This window comes from Oncorhynchus tshawytscha, linkage group LG05 (genome assembly GCF_018296145.1).
Source record: "Oncorhynchus tshawytscha isolate Ot180627B linkage group LG05, Otsh_v2.0, whole genome shotgun sequence".
NCBI classification, from domain to species: Eukaryota; Metazoa; Chordata; class Actinopteri; order Salmoniformes; family Salmonidae; genus Oncorhynchus; species Oncorhynchus tshawytscha.
In genome coordinates, this window is record NC_056433.1 from 72,340,167 (window position 1) to 72,361,515 (window position 21,349).

A 21,349-nucleotide genomic window follows, 5' to 3' on the forward strand; every position below is an offset into this window, starting at 1 on the left:
GGTCTTTTGACCAATCAGATCAGCTCTGCAAAAGAGCTGATGTGAAAGCTCTAATGTGATTAGTCAAAAGTAAATATATCAGAATGAGGCTGCCTGTATAAACACAGCCTTTGGTCCACCTTCTCCAGTGCATTACAGGGCAGTGTACCTATTGGCTGCCAGCCAGCCCATACCATAAGGGGGCAATCAGGGATTCAAACAACAACAAAGCGGTCACACCACCACTGTTTTTTTGGTACTAAAGCTAATGACCAGAGATCAATGAACAGAGGTGTAAAGTAACTCATTACAGCAACTTTTTACTGTATTTTTCAAAGTTAGTCATTTTACATCTAAAATCTAATTAAAGTAATAGTACTTCTACTTGAGTAGGATATATCAGTTCTCTTTCTACCCTTGGTCAGTGAACGAGAGGGAGTTTGTGAGTGAGTGAGTGAGTGAGTGAGTGAGTGAGTGAGTGAGTGAGTGAGTGAGTGAGTGAGTGAGTGAGTGAGTGAGTGAGTGAGTGAGTGAGTGAGTGAGGGAGTGAGGGAGAGAAAGAGGGAGTCAGGTCAATGTTTTTATTTTAAATATAACTATAACTATGACTATAACTATATAACTATGACTTTTACTCTGAGTATATTTTAAAGTAGCTACTTTTTACTTTTACCTGAGTAGCTTTTTACATCAGTAATTTTACTTCTTCTTGAGTAAAATGTCATTACATTAGCACTGCTTCTACATGAGTAGGATATTTCAGTACTCTTTCCACCCCTGTCAATGGCTCCATTTAATTCATTTTAAAGTAAAATAATGTATGTACCAATCCCAGATTGCCCCTTTAATTAATGGAGTAAATTGGAAATATAATGGGGAGATAGAATGTCAATGTTTAGACACAAAGAGGCTCTTCGATTTTGAAATGAACATGAACTAGTCAACTCACTGCATAGTTTGACATATCAATCAGACCCTAAATGAATTTTCATTATCACATTTTTTTTACCAACATAAAAAGGAATGCAAAGTCTTTATTTTTCACCCTCTGCATTTGCATCAATGGGCTTCTAGATGTGCCGTAGCTATAGATCAATGGTTCCCAAACTCTGGGTCTGCACGTGGGGCGGAACTCAGTGCGTCTTTAAACTTACTCTTGAATGTTGTAATAATACAATGCACAATGTGTCATTTCAGAATTGGGTAGTGTCATGAACAGTTCTTGTGCCCATATAAATAGACATGGTGTGTGTGTGTGCGGGGGTACATGGGATGTTCCCCAATGCTGGAAGGGGGGGCCCTGAGTGAAAAAGAATGTGGAACCCCCGCTGTAGAGCATGCTTTCCTTCAATAAGACTTGAGTTGCCCCCCACTGGGCATACACTGGTTGAATCAATGTTGTTCCCACGTCATTTCAATGAAATTACGTTGAACTAATGTGGAATAAATGTTGAAAAGACGTCTGTGCCCAGTGGGCTATTACTAGTATTGCATCATTCCAGAAGATCGTTGACTAGATCACCTTAGACTTCAACTGGTTTAAGATGTTAAAAGTCTCATTATATACAGTATTTATTCAGCTTGGGGCTATAGAAGGAGTACAAACAGTAAATCAGTCGGTTACATGAGAAGTGGGTCTAATCTTAACCACTTGGTAGGCAGATGATGCAATCTTACAAGTCATTGCATGATGACATACTGCTTCGTGGTGACACAAGGAGAGCCCTGGTGAAAACTAGAGCTAGTGCACTGTAAGGCTAATAGGAACTCATTTGGGATACAGACCTTGTTAAAAAGTAGTGCGCTATAAAGGGAATAGGGTGCCATTTGAGACCCCCTTCGTCCACCATTACAGTCATGGTTGGTATCCTCAGTTCACCCCCTCTATGCATTGCTCACCATCTCTGGCCCCTGGCGGTCACCCCTGAGAACATTCCCTAGCGTGACCAATTCCTTGTTGTAATATTGGCCTCTCCACTTTCAGCCTCCTAAATGAACAATACAGTCATCCACCAATGCCAGGTCTGTTGCCCTGTGACATAGGGTGTGAGTGTAACATGGTTATCTATTTGTGACCCTACTCTGTAGCACTGTCCCCAGTACCCCTGTGGTGTGCCAAGAGCAGTCTCTGTCTCTCTCTCTCTTACTCACTCACTCACACGTGCGCGCGCGCGCGCGGGACCCGGGACGTGTCTCTGGCCATGTCAGTGCAGCCTCGTTCCGCACGGTCTATTATTAACACCGGAAAGGAAACGGGTAACTACAATGGTACTCCTCCGGTCAGCTCCGGAGCCGTGGAGACCAAAATGGGGCTTCCGGGAGTGGAGGTCGCATTCCACGGTCGGCGACACGCTGCCTTGCATCCCACTGGTTGAATCAACTGAATGACGTTGAATAACGTGGAATGGAGGTTGGATTGAAGTCTGTGTTTATTGGGGTGACTCAGAAAAAAAAAGTACTGTACACCGTGACCCCCATTTGCGCCGGATTATCTGCGCGGTGCATGTCTTCTCATGTTCAATTAGTGCTGGACATGTACAGTAGCCTACTAGGTGCAGCCCCGGCAGGCTAACCGGCGTAATCAGCAGTCATTATTCGTTTTTGCTGGAAGTTGTGTAAGAAGTTTGAAAGGATATTTAAAAAAATAAAAAATAAACTCATGAATAGCAGGCATTGTACCACACTGGCGGTGAAATAGGTCTTCACTTCTTTGCGGGGCTAAACTGCTTCCGTTCAGCATCAGACTACTAAATACAACGATATAGCATGTATTTTTCTACTACTATGTAGTTTTAATCCTACTATAATGGTGAAACTTAAAATTAGACGGTGATCAATTCCTGATGGGCTATATAGACTGACAGGGATGACAGAATGTTGAAACTCGGTTATACCTTTTCCTCACTTGCAATACCAAACCGTGATGTCGTCACACTGTCACTGGTTGATGTTGTGCATACAGAGAGCGCGACGTGCGAGCACAGTCTGTTCCAAAATAAATACGATATTGTGTTTTGCGTGTTGTATTCAAATGAGGTCTCTGACTGGACACATGAGGGCCAATCAGAAGCCGTCGGATCATTACACCTTCTTTTTAGAAGTCATTCATAATGCAGATGCGTCAAACGTTTTACAATGACCAGGGTATAAATAAGGCTGCGCGCAACGAGTAGTCATTTTTCCAAAATCAAAGGAAAGAAACTAAGGAACAGGAACGAATCGTGTTTTTTTCTAACTCTCCTTACCTTTGATAAACTACTATTCTTCCTTATTCCAGTCTCTCCTTATACCATGAGTGGATTATTTCACAGAAATGTATTGGTGGCAGCAGCGGTATGCTGCTCTGTGCTGGTCCGGTCTGTCCTGGGGTCCCCGGTGTTAGCGCAAGAGCCGATCCGATGCGCCCCGTGCTCACCGGAGAAGCTGAGCGAGTGTCCAGCGGTGGCGCCCGGCTGTGCGGAGGTTCTGCGGGAGCCTGGTTGTGGATGCTGCCTCGCTTGCGCCCTGAAGACGGGGGATCTGTGCGGAATCTACACGGCGCCATGCGGGTCCGGACTGAGGTGCACCCCGAGACCCGGCGACCTCCGGCCGCTGCACTCCCTCACTCGCGGCCAGGCTGTGTGCACTGAGATTCCCGAGCCCGTGAGCAGCTCTGTGTCCCAAAACCCCGGTATGTAACCCCTAATTGCTAAATGTTTTGGCTATAGCTAGATTATAAATAGCATATATGCAATATATATATAATGTCTATAATTGACATACGCTAATAATAACATATATTTGAAAAAGCCTATTAGCCTAATAATATGGATAATTATATCATTTGCAAATGTACTTGTGCATAAGTGCAATCAAGATTGTGATTTCTACTGGCTTTTCCCCTTCTTGACACTCATTCCCTCTTTTCTCCAGACCAAGGAGCGGCGGACAATGCCGAGACAGAGAACACTGCCATGGTATCAGACTCCGGCTCCAGCCTCTATCTCCACGGCCACAGCAAGCCCTTCGATCCCCGGGCCGCCGCGGACGCGCTGGAGAGCATGAAAGCCAAAGTTAACGCAATCCGAAAGAAATTGGTGGAGCAGGTGAGCGCTCACGGAAAATATACTAACCGTTTTGCAATTATAATTTAACGTTCTTAAAACTTTTGGAGAGTCAATTGACGGTTGGGTTGTGGGTAGTTAGCATCATACCGCAAGGGGGCGCTCGAGTGACTTTGAAGTGTGTGTGTGCACGTGGGTGCGGGTGTGTGTGTGCATTAGCCTACCTTATGACCGATCATGGAACAATTTTACAAAATACCAGTGTTTTTCCACAACAGGCCTTGACTGTGTGGGTTGATTGGATAGAACAGCAACCTTTGATGACTAGTGAGAAGGCAGTGCTCTACTCTATCTAGCAGCACTACTTTGATAGCATGCCCTTAGACAGGTAGGGTCAGGTCTCCCATGTAGCCCCTTCAGAGACAGATTTAGAAGCAGGTGAAGATGAATAAAACACTTAAAATATGTCTACACAGTACACAGAAATACACTTACAACTCATTATCTCTCTCTTTCCCTCTCCTCCCAGGGTCCCTGTCATGTGGAGTTACAGAGAGCTCTGGAGAAGATCGCTAAGTCACAACAGAAGCTAGGAGACAAACTCATCAGGTTCTATCTGCCAAACTGTGACAAACACGGACTCTACAAAGCCAAACAGGTGTGTGTGTGTGTGTGTGTGTGTGTGTGTGTGTGTGTGTGTGTGTGTGTGTGTGTGTGTGTGTGTGTGTGTGTGTGTGTGTGTGTGTGTGTGTGTGTGTGTGTGTGTGTGTGAGAGAGCATGTGTGTGTGTGAGCATGTGTGTGTGTGAGCATGTGTGTGTGTGAGCATGTGTGTGAGCATGTGTGTGAGCATGTGTGTGTGTGAGCATGTGTGTGTGAGCATGTGTGTGTGTGTGAGCGTGTGCACTTGGGTTATGTGCCCGATTCATGACTCCTGTCAGTGTGAAGGAATCTCACCTGGTTGTGTGTGTCCAACCAAGATTGTGCCAACCACAGCTCCAGAAAGAATAATGTGTGTTCAGGCAGAGATTTGTACAGCACTGCTTACACCTTGGAGCACATTCAGCTAGTTTCACTATAGTGTCATCCCCTTGGCGCGGCATGACTATACACGCATGTGTGCCTTTCCGTGTGTGTGCCTGTACACACGTTTGTCTTGGAATGGGTGTATGTTTGCCACATGAGGTGCGGCTGCACACAGATGAAGGTCATAGCATATCTGAACAGGTGTGTTAGGTGGAGGTGTGTTACGGTGTGTAAAAAAAAACAGGCATTCTAATTTTTCTTTATCTCTCTTTCTCCTTCTCTCTCGCAGTGTGAGTCATCTCTTGATGGACAGAAAGGCAGGTGTTGGTGTGTGTCCTTCTGGAACGGAAAGAAGATTCTGGGATCCACTGATCTGGAGGGAGATGCTGAGTGCGCTTATGAGATCAACCACTGATGCAGAACACGCACACACACACACACACACACACGCACACGCGCGCACACACACACACACACACACACACACACACACACACACACACACACACACACACACACACACACACACACACACACACACACACACACACACACACACACACACACACACTAAACCACTGATTTTATTTCAATACCTGTTATTTATTAATTGTAAATGGTGGTGTTTGATATTCAGGTACACACTGTCATTGTTAATATTTTCATGCATTTACTTAAACTCTACAGCCTTATTTATTTCACACTATGTATCTCTTCATTTTGTTATTTTTATGTTAAGAATATTTATATAACTTTGCCTTATTGTTATTAGTGTTGTTATCATTATTATTATTATATGTGTATTTTTATCAGTGTATGATGTGCACATATGTATCTATGCCCTGAGTTACTCCATATTGCCGAGTTGATCTCGCTCTGGTCTTTAGGAGTTTGTCTGCTGGTTTACTTTTTAAAACGAACCAAACAAGAACAAAAGCACTCTGTGACCAAAATGTCTTTTAGAAGGATTTCTAATTGTTATTATGTTACTTTTCATTGTTTTTCATGTTCAGTGCCATGGTTTATTTGTTGTTGTTTTTTCTGATATGATTCATAGATGATGACACTCAACTACATAAGTGAATGCAAAAAACGACTAATTTGGGCATACTTACCCTCTAAGAAACTCAATATCCTATGGTCCTGTGGGGTTTGCAGAATTGCATGATGGGTAATGCTCCTGTATTGCCCCTGTTCTGACGGGTATCTACCTTGACCTACCTCCTGGTGCTTGTTTGTCTCTGCTGACTGTCTGTCTTCATTATTTTGATACATCCTCCTGTCAAAGAGGACTTTTACTTTACTGACGGGCATCACCGTTCTTTATCTGACCATGAACACATTATGACCACAAAGAACAAATTGTTGTCGTCTGACTGTGTGGTTTGACCGTGTTTGATTTGTGATGTGCGTGCTCTGTCTACATGCTGCTGTTGGAGAGAGAGAGAGAGAGAGAAGGAAAGAGAGAGAAAGAAAGAGCAAGAAGGAAAAGAGAGAGAGAGAGAGAGAGAGAGAGAGAGAGAAAGATGTTCTTTTTAATCCAAAGTGACCGACTGCTCACTCATGTGTATGGACACTTTTGTAATTGAGTTGTATTGTAAAAAAAAAAAAAAATATTTAATAAAAACATTTAACCTCAAATATGTTCACTTGTTCATCTTGGACATAAGCCTTTGGGCTTTATTGCATTTTTTTAATCAATCATTTCTTATGTACAGTTGAAGTCGGAAGTCGACATACATTTAGGTTGGAGTCATTAATTAAAACTCATTTTTCAACCACTCCACACATTTCTTGTTTACAAACTATAGTTTTGGCAAGTCGATTAGGACATCTAATTTGTGCATGACACAAGTCATTTTTCCAACAATTGTTTACAGACTGATTATTTCAATTATAATTCACTGTATCACAATTCCAGTGGGTCAGAAGTATACTAAATTGACTGTGCCTTTAAACAGCTTGGAAAACTCCAGAAAATTATGTTATGGCTTTAGAAGCTTTAGAAGTCTGGTTCATCCTTGGGAGCAATTTCCAAACTTCTGAAGTTTCATCTGTACAAACAATAATAAGCAAGTATAAACACCATGGGACCACGCAGCCGTCATACCGCTCAGGAAGGAGACGCGTTCGGTCTCCTAGAGATGAACGTACTTTGGTGCGAAAAGTGCAAATCAATCCCAGAACAACAGCAACGGACCTTGTGAAGATACTGGAGGAAACTGGTACAAAAGTATCTATATCCACAGTAAAACGAGTCCTATATCGACATAACCTGAAAGGCCGCTCAGCAAGCCATAAGCCACAGCTCCAAAACCACCATACAAAAAAGCCAGACTACAGTTTGCAACTGCATATGGGGACAAAGATCATACTTTTTGGAGAAATGTCCTCTGGTCTGATGAAACAAAAATGGAACTGTTCGGCCATAATGACCGTCGTTATGTTTGGAGGAAAAAGGTGGAGGATTGCAAGCCGAAGAACACCATCCCAACTGTGAAAATTGGGGGTGCTTTGCTGCAGGAGGGACTGGTGCACTTCACAAAATAGATGGCATCATAAGGTAGGAAAATGATGTGGATATATTGAAGCAACATCTCAAGACATCAGTCAGGAAGTTAAAGCTTGGTCGCAAATCGGTCTTCCAAATGGACAATGACCCCAAGTATTCTTCCAAAGTTGTGGCAAAATGGCTGAAGGACAACAAAGTCAAGGTATTGGAGTGGCCATCACAAAGCCCTGACCTCAATTCCATAGAAAAGTTGTGGGCAGTACTGAAAAAGCATTTGCGAGAAAGGAGGCCTACAAACCTGACTCAGCTACACCATCTTTGTCAAGAGGAATGGGCAAAAATTCACCCAACTTACTGTGGGATGATGCAGAAAAATTAATCCATGCTTTTGTCACTTCTAGGTTAGACTACTGCAATGCTCTACTTTCCGGCTACCTGGATAAAGCACTAAATAAACTTCAGTTGGTGCTAAATACGGCTGCTAGAATCCTGACTAGAACCAAAAAATTTTATCATATTACTCCAGTGCTAGCCTCTCTACACTGGCTTCCTGTCAAAGCAAGGGCTGATTTCAAGGTTTTACTGCTAACCTACAAAGCATTACATGGGCTTGCTCCTACCTATCTCTCTGATTTGGTCCTGCCGTACATACCTACACGTACGCTACAGTCACAAGACGCAGGCCTCCTAATTGTCCCTAGAATTTCTAAGCAAACAGCTGGAGGCAGGGCTTTCTCCTATAGAGCTCCATTTTTATGGAACGGTCTGTCTACCCATGTCAGAGACGCAAACTCGGTCTCAACCTTTAAGTCTTTACTGAAGACTCATCTCTTCAGTGGGTCATATGATTGAGTGTAGTCTGGCCCAGGAGTGTGAAGGTGAACGGAAAGGCTCTGGAGCAACGAACCGCCCTTGCTGTCTCTGCCTGGCCGGTTCCCCTCTTTCCACTGGGATTCTCTGCCTCTAACCCTATTACAGGGGCTGAGTCACTGGCTTTCTGGGGCTCTCTCATGCCGTCCCTGGAAGGGGTGCGTCACCTGAGTGGGCTGATTCACTGATGTGGTCATCCTGTCTGGGTTGGCACCCCCCCTTGGGTTGTGCCATGGCGGAGATCTTTGTGGGCTATACTCGGCCCTGTCTCAGGATGGTAAGTTGGTGGTTGAAGATATCCCTCTAGTGGTGTGGGGGCTGTGCTTTGGCAAAGTGGGTGGGGTTATATCCTTCCTGTTTGGCCCTGTCCGGGGGTGTCCTCGGATGGGTCCACAGTGTCTCCTGACCCCTCCTGTCTCAGCCTCAAGTATTTATGCTGCAGTAGTTTATGTGTCGGGGGGCTAGGGTCAGTTTGTTATATCTGGAGTACTTCTCCTGTCCTATTCGGTGTCCTGTGTGAATCTAAGTGTGCGTTCTCTACTTCTCTCCTTCTCTCTCTCGGAGGACCTGAGCCCTAGGACCATGCCCCAGGATTACCTGACATGATGACTCCTTGCTGTCCCCAGTCCATCTGACCGTGCTGCTGCTCCAGTTTCAACTGTTCTGCCTTATTATTATACGACCTTGCTGGTCATTTATGAACATTTGAACATCTTGGCCACGTTCTGTTATAATCTCCACCCGGCACAGCCAGAAGAGGACTGGCCACCCCACATGTGCTCTCTCTAATTCTCTCTTTTTTTCTCTCTCTCGGAGGACCTGAGCCCTAGGACCATGCCCCAGGACTACCTGACATGATGACTCCTTGCTGTCCCCAGTCCATCTGACCGTGCTGCTGCTCCAGTTTCAACTGTTCTGCCTTATTATTATACGACCATGCTGGTCATTTATGAACATTTGAACATCTTGGCCACATTCTGTTATAATCTCCACCCGGCACAGCCAGAAGAGGACTGGCCACCCCACATAGCCTGGTTCCTCTCTAGGTTTCTTCCTAGGTTTTGGCCTTTCTAGGGAGTTTTTCCTAGCCACCGTGCTTCTACACCTGCATTGCTTGCTGTTTGGGGTTTTAGGCTGGGTTTCTGTACAGCACTTTGAGATATCAGCTGAAGGGCTATATAAATCAATTTGATTTGATTTGATTTGGGAAGCTTGTGGAAGGCTACCCGAAACATTTGACCCAAGATAAACAATTTAAAGGCAATGCTACCAAATACTAATTGAGTGTATGTAAACTTCTGATCCACTGGGAATGTGATGAAAGAAATAAAAGCTGAAATAAATCATTCTCTCTACTATTATTCTAACATTTCACATTCTTAAAATAAAGTGGTGATCCTAACTGACCTAAGACAGGACATTTTTACTATGATTAAATGTCAGGAATTGTGAAACTGAGTTTAAATGTAGTTGGCTAAGGTGTATGTAAACTTCCGACTTCAACTGTATGTAATCCGGCTAGAGCATCCTACTATTTTTAATGATCAAATAATTATTGACGATAAGATAAATCTTGATGCCCTTGGCAGTGTGTGTGACTGTGTAGTCATGTGGTGAATGTCTCAGTCATATAGGAGTATGTGCATAAACAGCCCTAGCATAAAGCTACAAACTTTGACTGCATCTGAAATGGCACCCTATTCCCTATATAAAGCAGTACTATTGATCAAAGCCCTATGGGGATTAGGGTGCCATTTCAGACACAGCCATTATCTGTAACACAGAAGAATGTGTTGCTAATGAAACTGTTTCCTCAATATATTGTGAAACTCCAACCAAACAACCAACCCAACCATATAAACACACATACACCTTGCTCAAACTTCATGTTGTTCTGTCTTGTTGCGCTGTAGCAGTGCCCGAGGCTCTAGGTTGTGTGTCTACAGTGTGCTGTTCTCTATCTCTCTCTCTCTCTCTCTCTCTATGATGAGAAAAACAGTACCTCTGAACCTTTTCATCAACTATCAAAATAGATTCCTCTGGTCATCTTTTTGGTTGCCAACTGCCTCCCTGTCTGCTAGAACATTTGATGTAAACACTTTATTGAATGTAGGCCTACTTACTATAACTCTGAAGTAGGACAGTATTGAGTACTGAATGTAGGTCTACTTACCACAACTCTGACGTAGGACTGTGTTGAGTACTGAATGTAGGCCTACTTACTATAACTCTGAAGTAGGACAGTATTGAGTACTGAATGTAGGCCTACTTACTATAACTCTGAAGTAGGACAGTATTGAGTACTGAATGTAGGTCTACTTACCACAACTCTGACGTAGGACAGTGTTGAGTACTGAATGTAGGCCTACTTACTATAACTCTGAAGTAGGACAGTATTGAGTACTGAATGTAGGCCTACTTACTATAACTCTGAAGTAGGAAGGTATTGAGTACTGAATGTAGGCCTACTTACCACAACTCTGAAGTAGGACAGTGTTGAGTACTGAATGTAGGCCTACTTACTATAACTCTGAAGTAGGACAGTATTGAGTAATGAATGTAGGCCTACTTACTATAACTCTGAAGTAGAACAGTATTGCGTACTGAATGTAGGCCTACTTACTATAACTCCGAAGTAGGACCGTATTGAGTACTGAATGTTGGCCTACTTACTCTAACTCTGAACTAGATAGTATTGAGTACTGAATGTAGACCTACTTACTATAACTCTGAAGTTAGACCGTCTTGAGTACTGAATGTAGGTCTACTTACTATTACTCTAAATTTGGACAGTATTGAGTACTGAATGTAGTCCTACTTACTATAACTCTGAACAAGACAATATTGAGTACTGAATGTAGGCCTACTTACTATAACTCTGAAGTAGGACAGTATTGAGTACTGAATGTAGGTCTACTTACCACAACTCTGATGTAGGACAGTGTTGAGTACTGAATGTAGGCCTACTTACTATAACTCTGAATTTGGACAGTATTGAGTACTGAATGTAGGCCTACTTACTATAACTCTGAACTAGGACAGTATTGAGTACTGAATGTAGGCCTACTTACTATAACTCCGAAGTAGGGCCGTATTGAGTACTGAATGTACTTCTCAGCTCTCTGAGGTAACACAGCCTAACTTGTAAAAACACCCTCGAGCCGTTCAACAGTAAATGAAAATAGTGTTTATTTTTTTATTTTAAAAAGACATTAAATACAAATTATATTTTAACAAAATAATGTTCCTTTCTCAAAGAAAATAATAGCTGTGTGATTTTCTAGATTAGTAACATGAAAAGCTTTTTTTCTTTAAAGAATCAAAACTCTTTAAACAATAAAAGTTGAAACAAAATGTAAAAATAAAGTACAATTACCCGTGAACAGAAGAGAGATTCTTACATGACCACCAGAAAAGTGACAAAATGTTAGAGAGACAGAGGTGCCCCTGGATGTGGACCGAGACTGAGACGGGATGGCATTGTGTGCACATTGCTGTGCACGTTTGTGTGAACATTGGTGTGTACGGAGAGAAGTGTTGGAGCAGTGACCGATGGACTGACTGAGAGTTTCACTTGACTACAGACCCATTGGATTACACAACAGGATTGGGCTCCATTCCATTCAGTTCATTCAGAAAAGTCAGTTGAAATTCAAATTCAACATTTCCTCATGAAGATTTTCAGATTATTGTATTGACTGAATAGAAATAAAACTGACCCCGACTTTGTTACAAACCAATTAGTCTACAGACCAGTGACCTGAGTGCCTGAGTGCCTGACCGACTGACAGTTACCGTGGACAACAAACCAGAGATGTTTAAAGTTTACAAAAATAATTATAGAAGAAAATGATAATTTAAAAAATGTAACATTCATTAGTGATTACATTCCCCAAAATACGCTGAATCAACTTCGAGTTTGCTCTACAATCAGTGAGTCACTGAATTGTTGGTAAGAAAAAAACGTAGTTTGGATCAGTTTATAATTCTTTCTTAGATAAATAACTTCTTTATATATTTAATTTGAAGTACCATACATGTGTCAGCCACATAGCCACGAAAACATTTTGAATATAGAAAAAGACTAACAAAGAACTGGGAAGGAGTGGGGCAATATCTTAAACATAATTGAATTATCCTCCCCCGTAATCAAGTCTTCAAATAGAATGGCTTGCAGCCTCAGCGGGTTGGTTGGTTTGAAGATGTTGTTGTTGTTTGTTTTAAAGTGTGTGTGCATCCAATTCCATGCTACCGAGCTACTGGGCTAGCATTCCTTGTCGTGCACACTCCACTGTTCAAGTCTGCATCTTCAATGGCATCCTATTCCCTATGTAGTGCATCACTTTTGATCAGGGCCCATAGGGAATTATATACGAAATATGGTGCCATTTCAGACACAGGATATGTGAAAGCGTCATACAGGAAGCAGGGAGCACTTCTAGGAGGACCACGCCCCCTCCCTCAGACCCCCTGTCTGCTTCTTGAATGCATATTTGGTGCTGCATCCACCTGGTGGAGTTATGTTGGCATAAGATCATACAAGCATCTCCAAGAAACAATATCAACAAAAATAAAACACACTTTGCATAGAATGGAAATTGTGAGGAGGGGCGTTTGTTCTCTAGGCTGAGTAAAGTCACAGTCAGAAGTGCTTGTGTAACATTGTTTTTTCTTTTGTTGTTGTTGATGTTTTGTTCTACAGTGCTATAAACCTTGTTAAATGTTGCACCAATTAAAAGTTATGACTACTACGCTACAATGGGTAGAGATGGTCTTTAACTGTGAGGAGCGCTGTAGGGAAGTTGGTTGGGTGCAGCTAAAGTGCTTTAAGTGGTTGTGCTTGGCCTCGAAGCTGGCTCCTATGGCATAGAGAGCAGCCCGGTCCCACCGAGCATGCCCAGTCTAAAGGACCCCACACCAGGACATATGCACCATAGACAGGAAGAGTACTGCAGATAGAGGGACCGTGTTGTCATGACAACACCACTGGCCCTATTTCCTGAATGAAGAAGTGATGGTTTGGCTAACTATGCTAACCCAATCCGCCAGCTAGCTAACCAGACCAGGGCTGCAGGGTGGTAACGTTATGTGAGAACCTGTTGATTCTTTTTTTGAATCCCCATGAACTTTTGCAAAAGCAGCAGCTACTCTTCCTGGGGTCCTATGAGGACCGCAGAGGGCTAACCAAGGAAAATGAGAAAGGGAGGGGTAGGGGTCAGGGATGGGGAAGAGGGGGAGAGGGGCAGTGTGGGTTTAAGGCACCGTCTCCATTCCTTTCCTTCCCCCTAAACCTGTAAATGTGACACAGCACATCGGGCGGGACAAGCTGGTTGCTATGGAGACAGTGGGGAAGGCCAGTGGTGTCCAACATGGCAGGGAAGAGGTCAGAGGCTGGCCTACCCATAAGCCTTCACTTCATAATGATGGATCCTGAGAAAGGGGAGGAGTCTCTGCATGACAGGATAGAAGGGGGCAGGGTTTGGATGTCAAGAGGTTTTCTTACACCTCTAAACTGAGCTTATTGAAAGATAGCATTTACACACACATACACACACACACACACACAAACACTCATACATGCTCACACTCATGCTCACACGCAGGCATACACACATGCATGCATACACACACACAAACATACACAAGCACGTTGCGTTGGGTCACAGTCACAGACAAGTCCTCTTTAAAGTGAGTGGAAAAGTCCCTCCATCCTCTCTCTCTAAAATAATAGTGCAGATGTTTAGTTTCTCTCTCTGTTGTTTTCATACGAGGGGTAGCTAGAGGTTCCCATAGCACAGAGCAGATAGCTGCAGATGATGGACAGAAGGCTTGGCCTATTAGGCTGTGCTGTCCCAGTCTGCCCCTCCCTCCCTCTCCCTCCCCCACCCGGCAGTCATGTGACCTGAGGTCAACGGTCCGGCACTCTTTCGACGGTTACGTGCAAGGCAGGAGTTTAAAAAAGTATCTCTCTCTCCTATTCCTCTCTTCTTCTTGCCTTATTCTTTCTCTCCATCACTCCATCCTCTCTCTGCCTCTCATTTGTTCTCCAGGTTGTTGCACTGGGATTCTCCTCTCTCCTTTCCATCATAGCCAGGAAGAGGCTGACCATACTTATCCACACACCAGCAGTAACCCCTCTTCCTCCCTTTGGAAGGACGGCACTGCAGAGAGAGAGAGAGGGAGAGAGAGAGAAAATGATTGATTTAATGCAATATATTAACAACCTACAGTCTGTCATATAAAATTCTTGTCATCTTTGACTAAACTAGGAAAGGAGCTTTTTCTGTCAGACATTAACAGCCTTCAGGTGTAAATAGTTGACACCAGCATGGGAGGGAAGGGATAAATAACTAAGACCATTCAACTAGCCCTGGCCCATAGCCATAGCATAGAAACATTCAGAGAGGGAGAACGGGACAGACAGAAAGACAGACAGGAGAGAGAATGACAGAATGACAGACAGACAGACAGACAGACAGACAGACAGACAGACAGACAGACAGACAGACAGACAGACAGACAGACAGACAGACAGACAGACAGACAGACAGACAGACAGACAGACAGACAGACAGACAGACAGACAGACAGACAGACAGACAGACAGACAGACAGACAGACAGACAGACAAGCAAGAGAGGGAATGAAGACAGTAGGGGAAAGAGGACAGAGAGGGGAAAGAGGACAGAGAGGGGAAAGAGGATAGAGAGGGGAAAGAGGACAGAGAGGGAAAAGGACAGGGGGATATGACAGAGGGGAAAGAGAACAGAGACAGAGAGGGAAAGGGGGAAGAGGACAGAGAGGGGAAATAGGACAGAGAGGGGAAAGAAGACAGAGAGGGGAAAGAAGACAGAGAGGGGAAAGAAGACAGAGAGGGGAAAGAAGACAGCGAGGGGAAAGACGACAGAGAGGGGAAAGTGGACAGGGAGGGGAAAGAGGACAGAGAGTGGAAAGAGGACAGGGGGAATATGACAGAGAGGGGAAAGAGGACAGAGAGGGGAAAGAGGACAGAGAGGGGAAAGAGGACAGAGAGGGGAGAGAGGACAGAGAGGGGAAAGAAGACAGAGAGGGGAAAGAGGACAGAGAGGGAAAAGAGGACATTATTTAACCAGGAAGGGCTCATTGAGACAACATGAAAAACTGCAAGTAATCTAGTAAAAACCATTGAATTCACAAGAGAATAACAACATTTAAAATAAATAAAAAGCAGTTTACATGTTCTGGAAAGCATTTGTAAGAGACGAAGCACAGCGGTAAATAACAGTATCATCAGCATAAAAATGAAGTTGTGCATTTTGGACATTTTTGTCTAAATCAGTTATATAAATAGTGAATAAGAGAGGACCAAGTCCATAGCCTTGGGGCACACCATTCAAGACAGACAATTTAACAGACTTCAGCCCATCAAATTGAGTGCACTGAGTTCTATCAGACAGATAGTTAGCAAACCATGCAACTGCATGCTCCGAAAGACCTACACTCGACAATCTCTGCCTTAGTATAGCATGATCAACTGTATTAAAAGCCTTAAAGAGATCAATAAAAAGTGAGACACCACCGTGCTGTTTTTGCCAATGGCTTCAGTGACATCATTTAAAACCTGCATGGCTGCTGTAATTGTGCTATGCTTCTTCCTGAAGCCCGATTGGTACATTGATAAAATAGAGTTAGTAAATAAAAACTCTTTTAGCTGTTCACTCACAAGGGTTTCAAGTATTTTCACCAGGGGTGACAGCTTTGAGATTGGCCTATAATTATTTAAAAGAGTTGGATCTCTCCCTTTTAAAAGTGGTAGGACAAATGCTGATTTCCAGATCTTTGGAATTTCACTACATTCCAGGGTTAGATTGAACAGATATGTAAGTGGTTCAGCTATGAAATCAGCTGCCAGATTTAAAAAGCAGGGATCCAAAAGATCAGGACCTGCAGGCTTTCTCTGATCTAAGGATTTCAGGGCTTTATGTACCACCTGCACTGAGAATGGCAAAACACAGCCTACCAGATGATACAAAGTGCTCATTGAAACAATTCTGCATTTCAGGTTTGTCATATACAGCAACAGAGTCCTTCAAAACACATGACGGTAATTCATTAACATTACAAGACAGCTCAGAAGAAAACCATGGATTATCCTTCCCTTTAACCCTGAACCTGCGGAATGGGCCATGTTTGTTTACTATTTGGGAAAACCCATCATGAAAGAATTTCCAGGCAGTTTCCACATCAGGGATAAGCTCAATCTGCTCCAGTCAAAATAAAACAAATCATGAAAGAAAGCCTGCTCATTAAAACACTTCAGATTTCTCTTACGAATAAAACGTGGGTTTGTCTTAGGAACCTTAGTATTTCTAACAGCAACAACAGCACAATGGTCACTTAAATCATTACAAAAAACACCAACCGCAGAATATTTATGTGGAACATTTGTCAATATCAAATCAATCAGGGTAGATGTATCTGGGCATTTAAGATTTGGGCGAGTGGGTGAGTTAATCAACTGGGTAAGATTCATAGAATTACAAAACATTTTTAAATCATCAGACACCGGCTTTAACCAACACCAGTTGAGATCACCAATCAAGATCATTTCACTGTCAAGAAGTTTAGACATAAGGTGTGTCAAAGAAGAAAATGCATCACCGAGAGCAGAGGGGGGTCTATAACAGCCAATCACAGTCATAGAGAGCAGAGGGGGGTCTATAACAGCCAATCACAGTTATAGAGAGCAGAGGGGGTCTATAACAGCCAATCACAGTTATAGAGAGCAGAGGGGCGTCTATAACAGTCAATCACAGTTATAGAGAGCAGAGGGGGTCTTTAACAGCCAATCACAGGTATAGAGAGCAGAGGGGGTCTTTAACAGCCAATCACAGTTATAGAGAGCAGAGGGGGTCTTTAACAGCCAATCACAGTTATAGAGAGCAGAGGGGGTCTATAACAGCCAATCACAGTTATAGAGAGCAGAGGGGGTCTTTAACAGCCAATCACAGTTATAGAGAGCAGAGGGCGGTCTTTAACAGCCAATCACAGTTATAGAGAGCAGAGGGGGTCGATAACAGCCAATCACAGTTATAGAGAGCAGAGGGGGTCTATAACAGCCAATCACAGTTATAGAGAGCAGAGGGGGTCTATAACAGCCAATCACAGTTATAGAGAGCAGAAGGGGGTCTGTAACAGCCAATCACAGTTGTAGAGAGCAGAAGGGGGTCTGTAACAGCCAATCACAGTTATAGAGAGCAGAGGGCGGTCTATAACAGCCAATCACAGTTATAGAGAGCAGAGGGGTCTGTAACAGCCAATCACAGTTATATAGAGCAGAGGGGGTCTATAACAGCCAATCACAGTTATAGAGAGCAGAGGGGGTCTATAACAGCCAATCACAGTTATAGAGAGCAGACGGAGTCTATAACAGCCAATCACAGTTATAGAGAGCAGAGGGGGTCTATAACAGCCAATCACAGTTATAGAGAGCAGAGGGGGTCTATAACAGCCAATCACAGTTATAGAGAGCAGAGGGGGGGCCAATCACAGTTATAGAGAGCAGCGGGGTCTATAAAGCCAATCACAGTTATTGAGAGCAGAGGGGTCTATTACAGCCAATCACAGTTATAGAGAGCAGAGGGCGGTCTATAACAGCCAATCACAGTTATAGAGAGCAGAGGGGGTCTATAACAGCCAATCACAGTTATAGAGAGCAGAGGGGGTCTATAATAGCCAATCACAGTTATAAAGAGCAGAGGGGGTCTATAACAGCCAATCACAGTTATAGAGAGCAGAGGGGGTCTATACCAGCCAATCACAGTTATAGAGAGCAGAGGGGGGGTCTATAACAGCCAATCACAGTTATAGAGAGCAGAGGGGGGGGGGTCTATAACAGCCAATCACAGTTATAGAGAGCAGAGGGGGTCTATAACAGCCAATCACAGTTATAGAGAGCAGAGGGGGTCTATAACAGCCAATCACAGTTATAGAGAGCAGAGGGGGTCTATAACAGCCAATCACAGTTATAGAGAGCAGAGGGGAGTCTATAACAGCCAATCACAGTTATAGAGAGCAGAGGGGGTCTGTAACAGCCAATCACAGTTATAGAGAGCAGAGGGGGTCTATAACAGCCAATCACAGTTATATAGAGCAGAGGAGGGTCTATAACAGCCAATCACAGTTATATATAGCAGAGGGGGTCTATAACAGCCAATCACAGTTATAGAGAGCAGAGGGGGTCTATAACAGCCAATCACAGTTATATAGAGCAGGGGGTCTATAACAGCCAATCACAGTTATAGAGAGCAGAGGGGAGTCTATAACAGCCAATCACAGTTATAGAGAGCAGAGGGGGTCTATAACAGCCAATCACAATTATAGAGAGCAGAGGGGGTCTATAACAGCCAATCACAGTTATAGAGAGCAGAGGGGGGTCTATAACAGCCAATCACAGTTATATAGAGCAGAGGGGGGGTCTATAACAGCCAATCACAGTTATAGAGAGACCCTTTGAAACCTCAATATTCAAAGCAAGAAAATCCAACTGTTTACAAATAGTTCCAGACTTCTCCACACTTACAGGGAATTTAGATGTTACATATGTAGCCACACAATCATGAAGTGGAACGACATTTATTGGATATTTCAAACTTTTTTTAACAAATCAAAAACTGAAAAATTGGGCGTGCAAAATTATTCAGCCCCTTTACTTTCAGTGCAGCAAACTCTCTCCAGACGTTCAGTGAGGATCTCTGAATGATCCAATGTTGACCTAAATGACTAATGATGATAAATACAATCCACCTGTGTGTAATCAAGTCTCCGTATGAATGCACCTGCACTGTGATAGTCTCAGAGGTCCGTTAAAAGCACAGAGAGCATCATGAAGAACAAGGAACACACCAGGCAAGTCCGAGATACTGTTGTGAAGAAGTTTAAAGCCGGATTTGGATACAAAAAGATTTCCCAAGCTTTAAACATCCCAAGGAGCACTGTGCAAGCGATAATATTGAAATGGAAGGAGTATCAGACCACTGCAAATCTACCAAGACCTGGCCGTCCCTCTAAACTTTCAGCTCATACAAGGAGAAGACTGATCAGAGATGCAGCCAAGAGGCCCATGATCACTCTGGATGAACTGCAGAGATCTACAGCTGAGGTGGGAGACTCTGTCCATAGGACAACAATCAGTCGTATATTGCACAAATCTGGCCTTTATGGAAGAGTGGCAAGAAGAAAGCCATTTCTTAAAGATATCCATAAATAGTGTTGTTTAAAGTTTGCCACAAGCCACCTGGGAGACACACCAAACATGTGGAAGAAGGTGCTATGGTCAGATGAAACCAAAATGGATCTTTTTGGCAACAATGCAAAACGTTATGTTTGGCGTAAAAGCAACACAGCTCATCACCTTGAACACACCATCCCCACTGTCAAACATGGTGGTGGCAGCATCATGGTTTGGGCCTGCTTTTCTTCAGCAGGGACAGGGAAGATGGTTAAAATTGATGGGAAGATGGATGGAGCCAAATACAGGACCATTCTGGAAGAAAACCTGATGGAGTCTGCAAAAGACCTGAGACTGGGATGGAGATTTGTCTTCCAACAAGACAATGATCCAAAACATAAAGCAAAATCTACAATGGAATGGTTCAAAAATAAACATATCCAGGTGTTATAATGGCCAAGTCAAAGTCCAGACCTGAATCCAATCGAGAATCTGTGGAAAGAACTGAAAACTGCTGTTCACAAATGCTCTCCATCCAACCTCACTGAGCTCGAGCTGTTTTGCAAGGAGGAATGGGAAAAAATTTCAGTCTCTCGATGTGCAAAACTGATAGAGACATACCCCAAGCGACTTACAGCTGTAATCGCAGCAAAAGGTGGCGCTACAAAGTATTAACTTAAGGGGGCTGAATAATTTTGCACGCCCAATTTTTCAGTTTTTGATTTGTTAAAAAAGTTTGAAATATCCAATAAATGTCGTTCCACTTCATGATTGTGTCCCACTTGTTGTTGATTCTTCACAAAAAAATACAGTTTTATATCTTTATGTTTGAAGCCTGAAATGTGGCAAAAGGTCGCAAAGTTCAAGGGGGCCGAATACTTTCGCAAGGCACTGTATGTATGTATGTATGTATGTATGTATGTATGTATGTATGTATGTATGTATGTATGTATGTATGTATGTATGTATGTATGTATGTATGTATGTATGCATGCATGTATGTATGTATGTATGTTTTCAATCTCTCTCTGAAGGGTTCTGTGTATCAGGCTTGCGGGATTCTAAAGTAAGTTTTTAAGTCTGTGGGGTCATGCTGAGAAAAAAGCACCTTGTTGTTGATAGAGAGCAAGAGACAAGTCAAATCAAATCAAATTAAATTTTATTTGTCACATACACATGGTTAGCAGATGTTAATGCGAGTGTAGCGAAATGCTTGTGCTTCTAGTTCCGACAAGTAATCTAACTAACAATTCCAAAACTACTGTCTTATACACAGTGTAAGGGGATAAAGAATATGTACATAAGGATATATGAATGGGTGATGGTACAGAGCAGCATAGGCAAGATACAGTAGATGGTATCGAGTACAGTATATACATATGAGATGAGTATGTAAACAAAGTGGCATAGTTAAAGTGGCTAGTGATACATGTATTACATAAGGATGCAGTCGATGATATAGAGTACAGTATATACGTATGCATATGAGATGAATAATGTAGGGTAAGTAACATTATATAAGGTAGCATTGTTTAAAGTGGCTAGTGATATATTTACATCATTTCCCATCAATTCCCATTATTAAAGTGGCTGGAGTTGAGTCAGTGTCAGTGTCAGTGTGTTGGCAGCAGCCACTCAATGTTAGTGGTGGCTGTTTAACAGTCTGATGGCCTTGAGATAGAAGCTGTTTTTCAGTATCTCGGTCCCAGCT

At 43.0% G+C, this 21,349-nt stretch overlaps 2 protein-coding genes across 2 annotated transcripts in view; one reads left to right on the forward strand and one right to left on the reverse strand.

Annotated features, from left to right (window-relative positions):
* The first annotated feature begins 3,120 nt into the window (after positions 1-3,120).
* Positions 3,121-6,628, forward strand: igfbp1a (insulin-like growth factor binding protein 1a). Its single transcript, XM_042322326.1, has 4 exons — positions 3,121-3,649; positions 3,892-4,064; positions 4,552-4,680; positions 5,337-6,628. The coding sequence occupies exons 1-4, from the start codon at positions 3,271-3,273 to the stop codon at positions 5,460-5,462; spliced, it is 807 nt and encodes a 268-aa protein (XP_042178260.1). The 5' UTR covers positions 3,121-3,270; the 3' UTR covers positions 5,463-6,628.
* Positions 6,629-11,611: 4,983 nt separating this feature from the next.
* Positions 11,612-21,349, reverse strand: part of igfbp3 (insulin-like growth factor binding protein 3) — a 51,190-nt gene continuing 41,452 nt past the window's right edge. Inside the window, exon 4 of the mRNA XM_042322327.1 lies at positions 11,612-14,590. Coding sequence (XP_042178261.1) covers positions 14,465-14,590 — 126 coding nt within the window. The 3' untranslated portion in view covers positions 11,612-14,464. The remainder of the gene's footprint in view (positions 14,591-21,349) is intronic.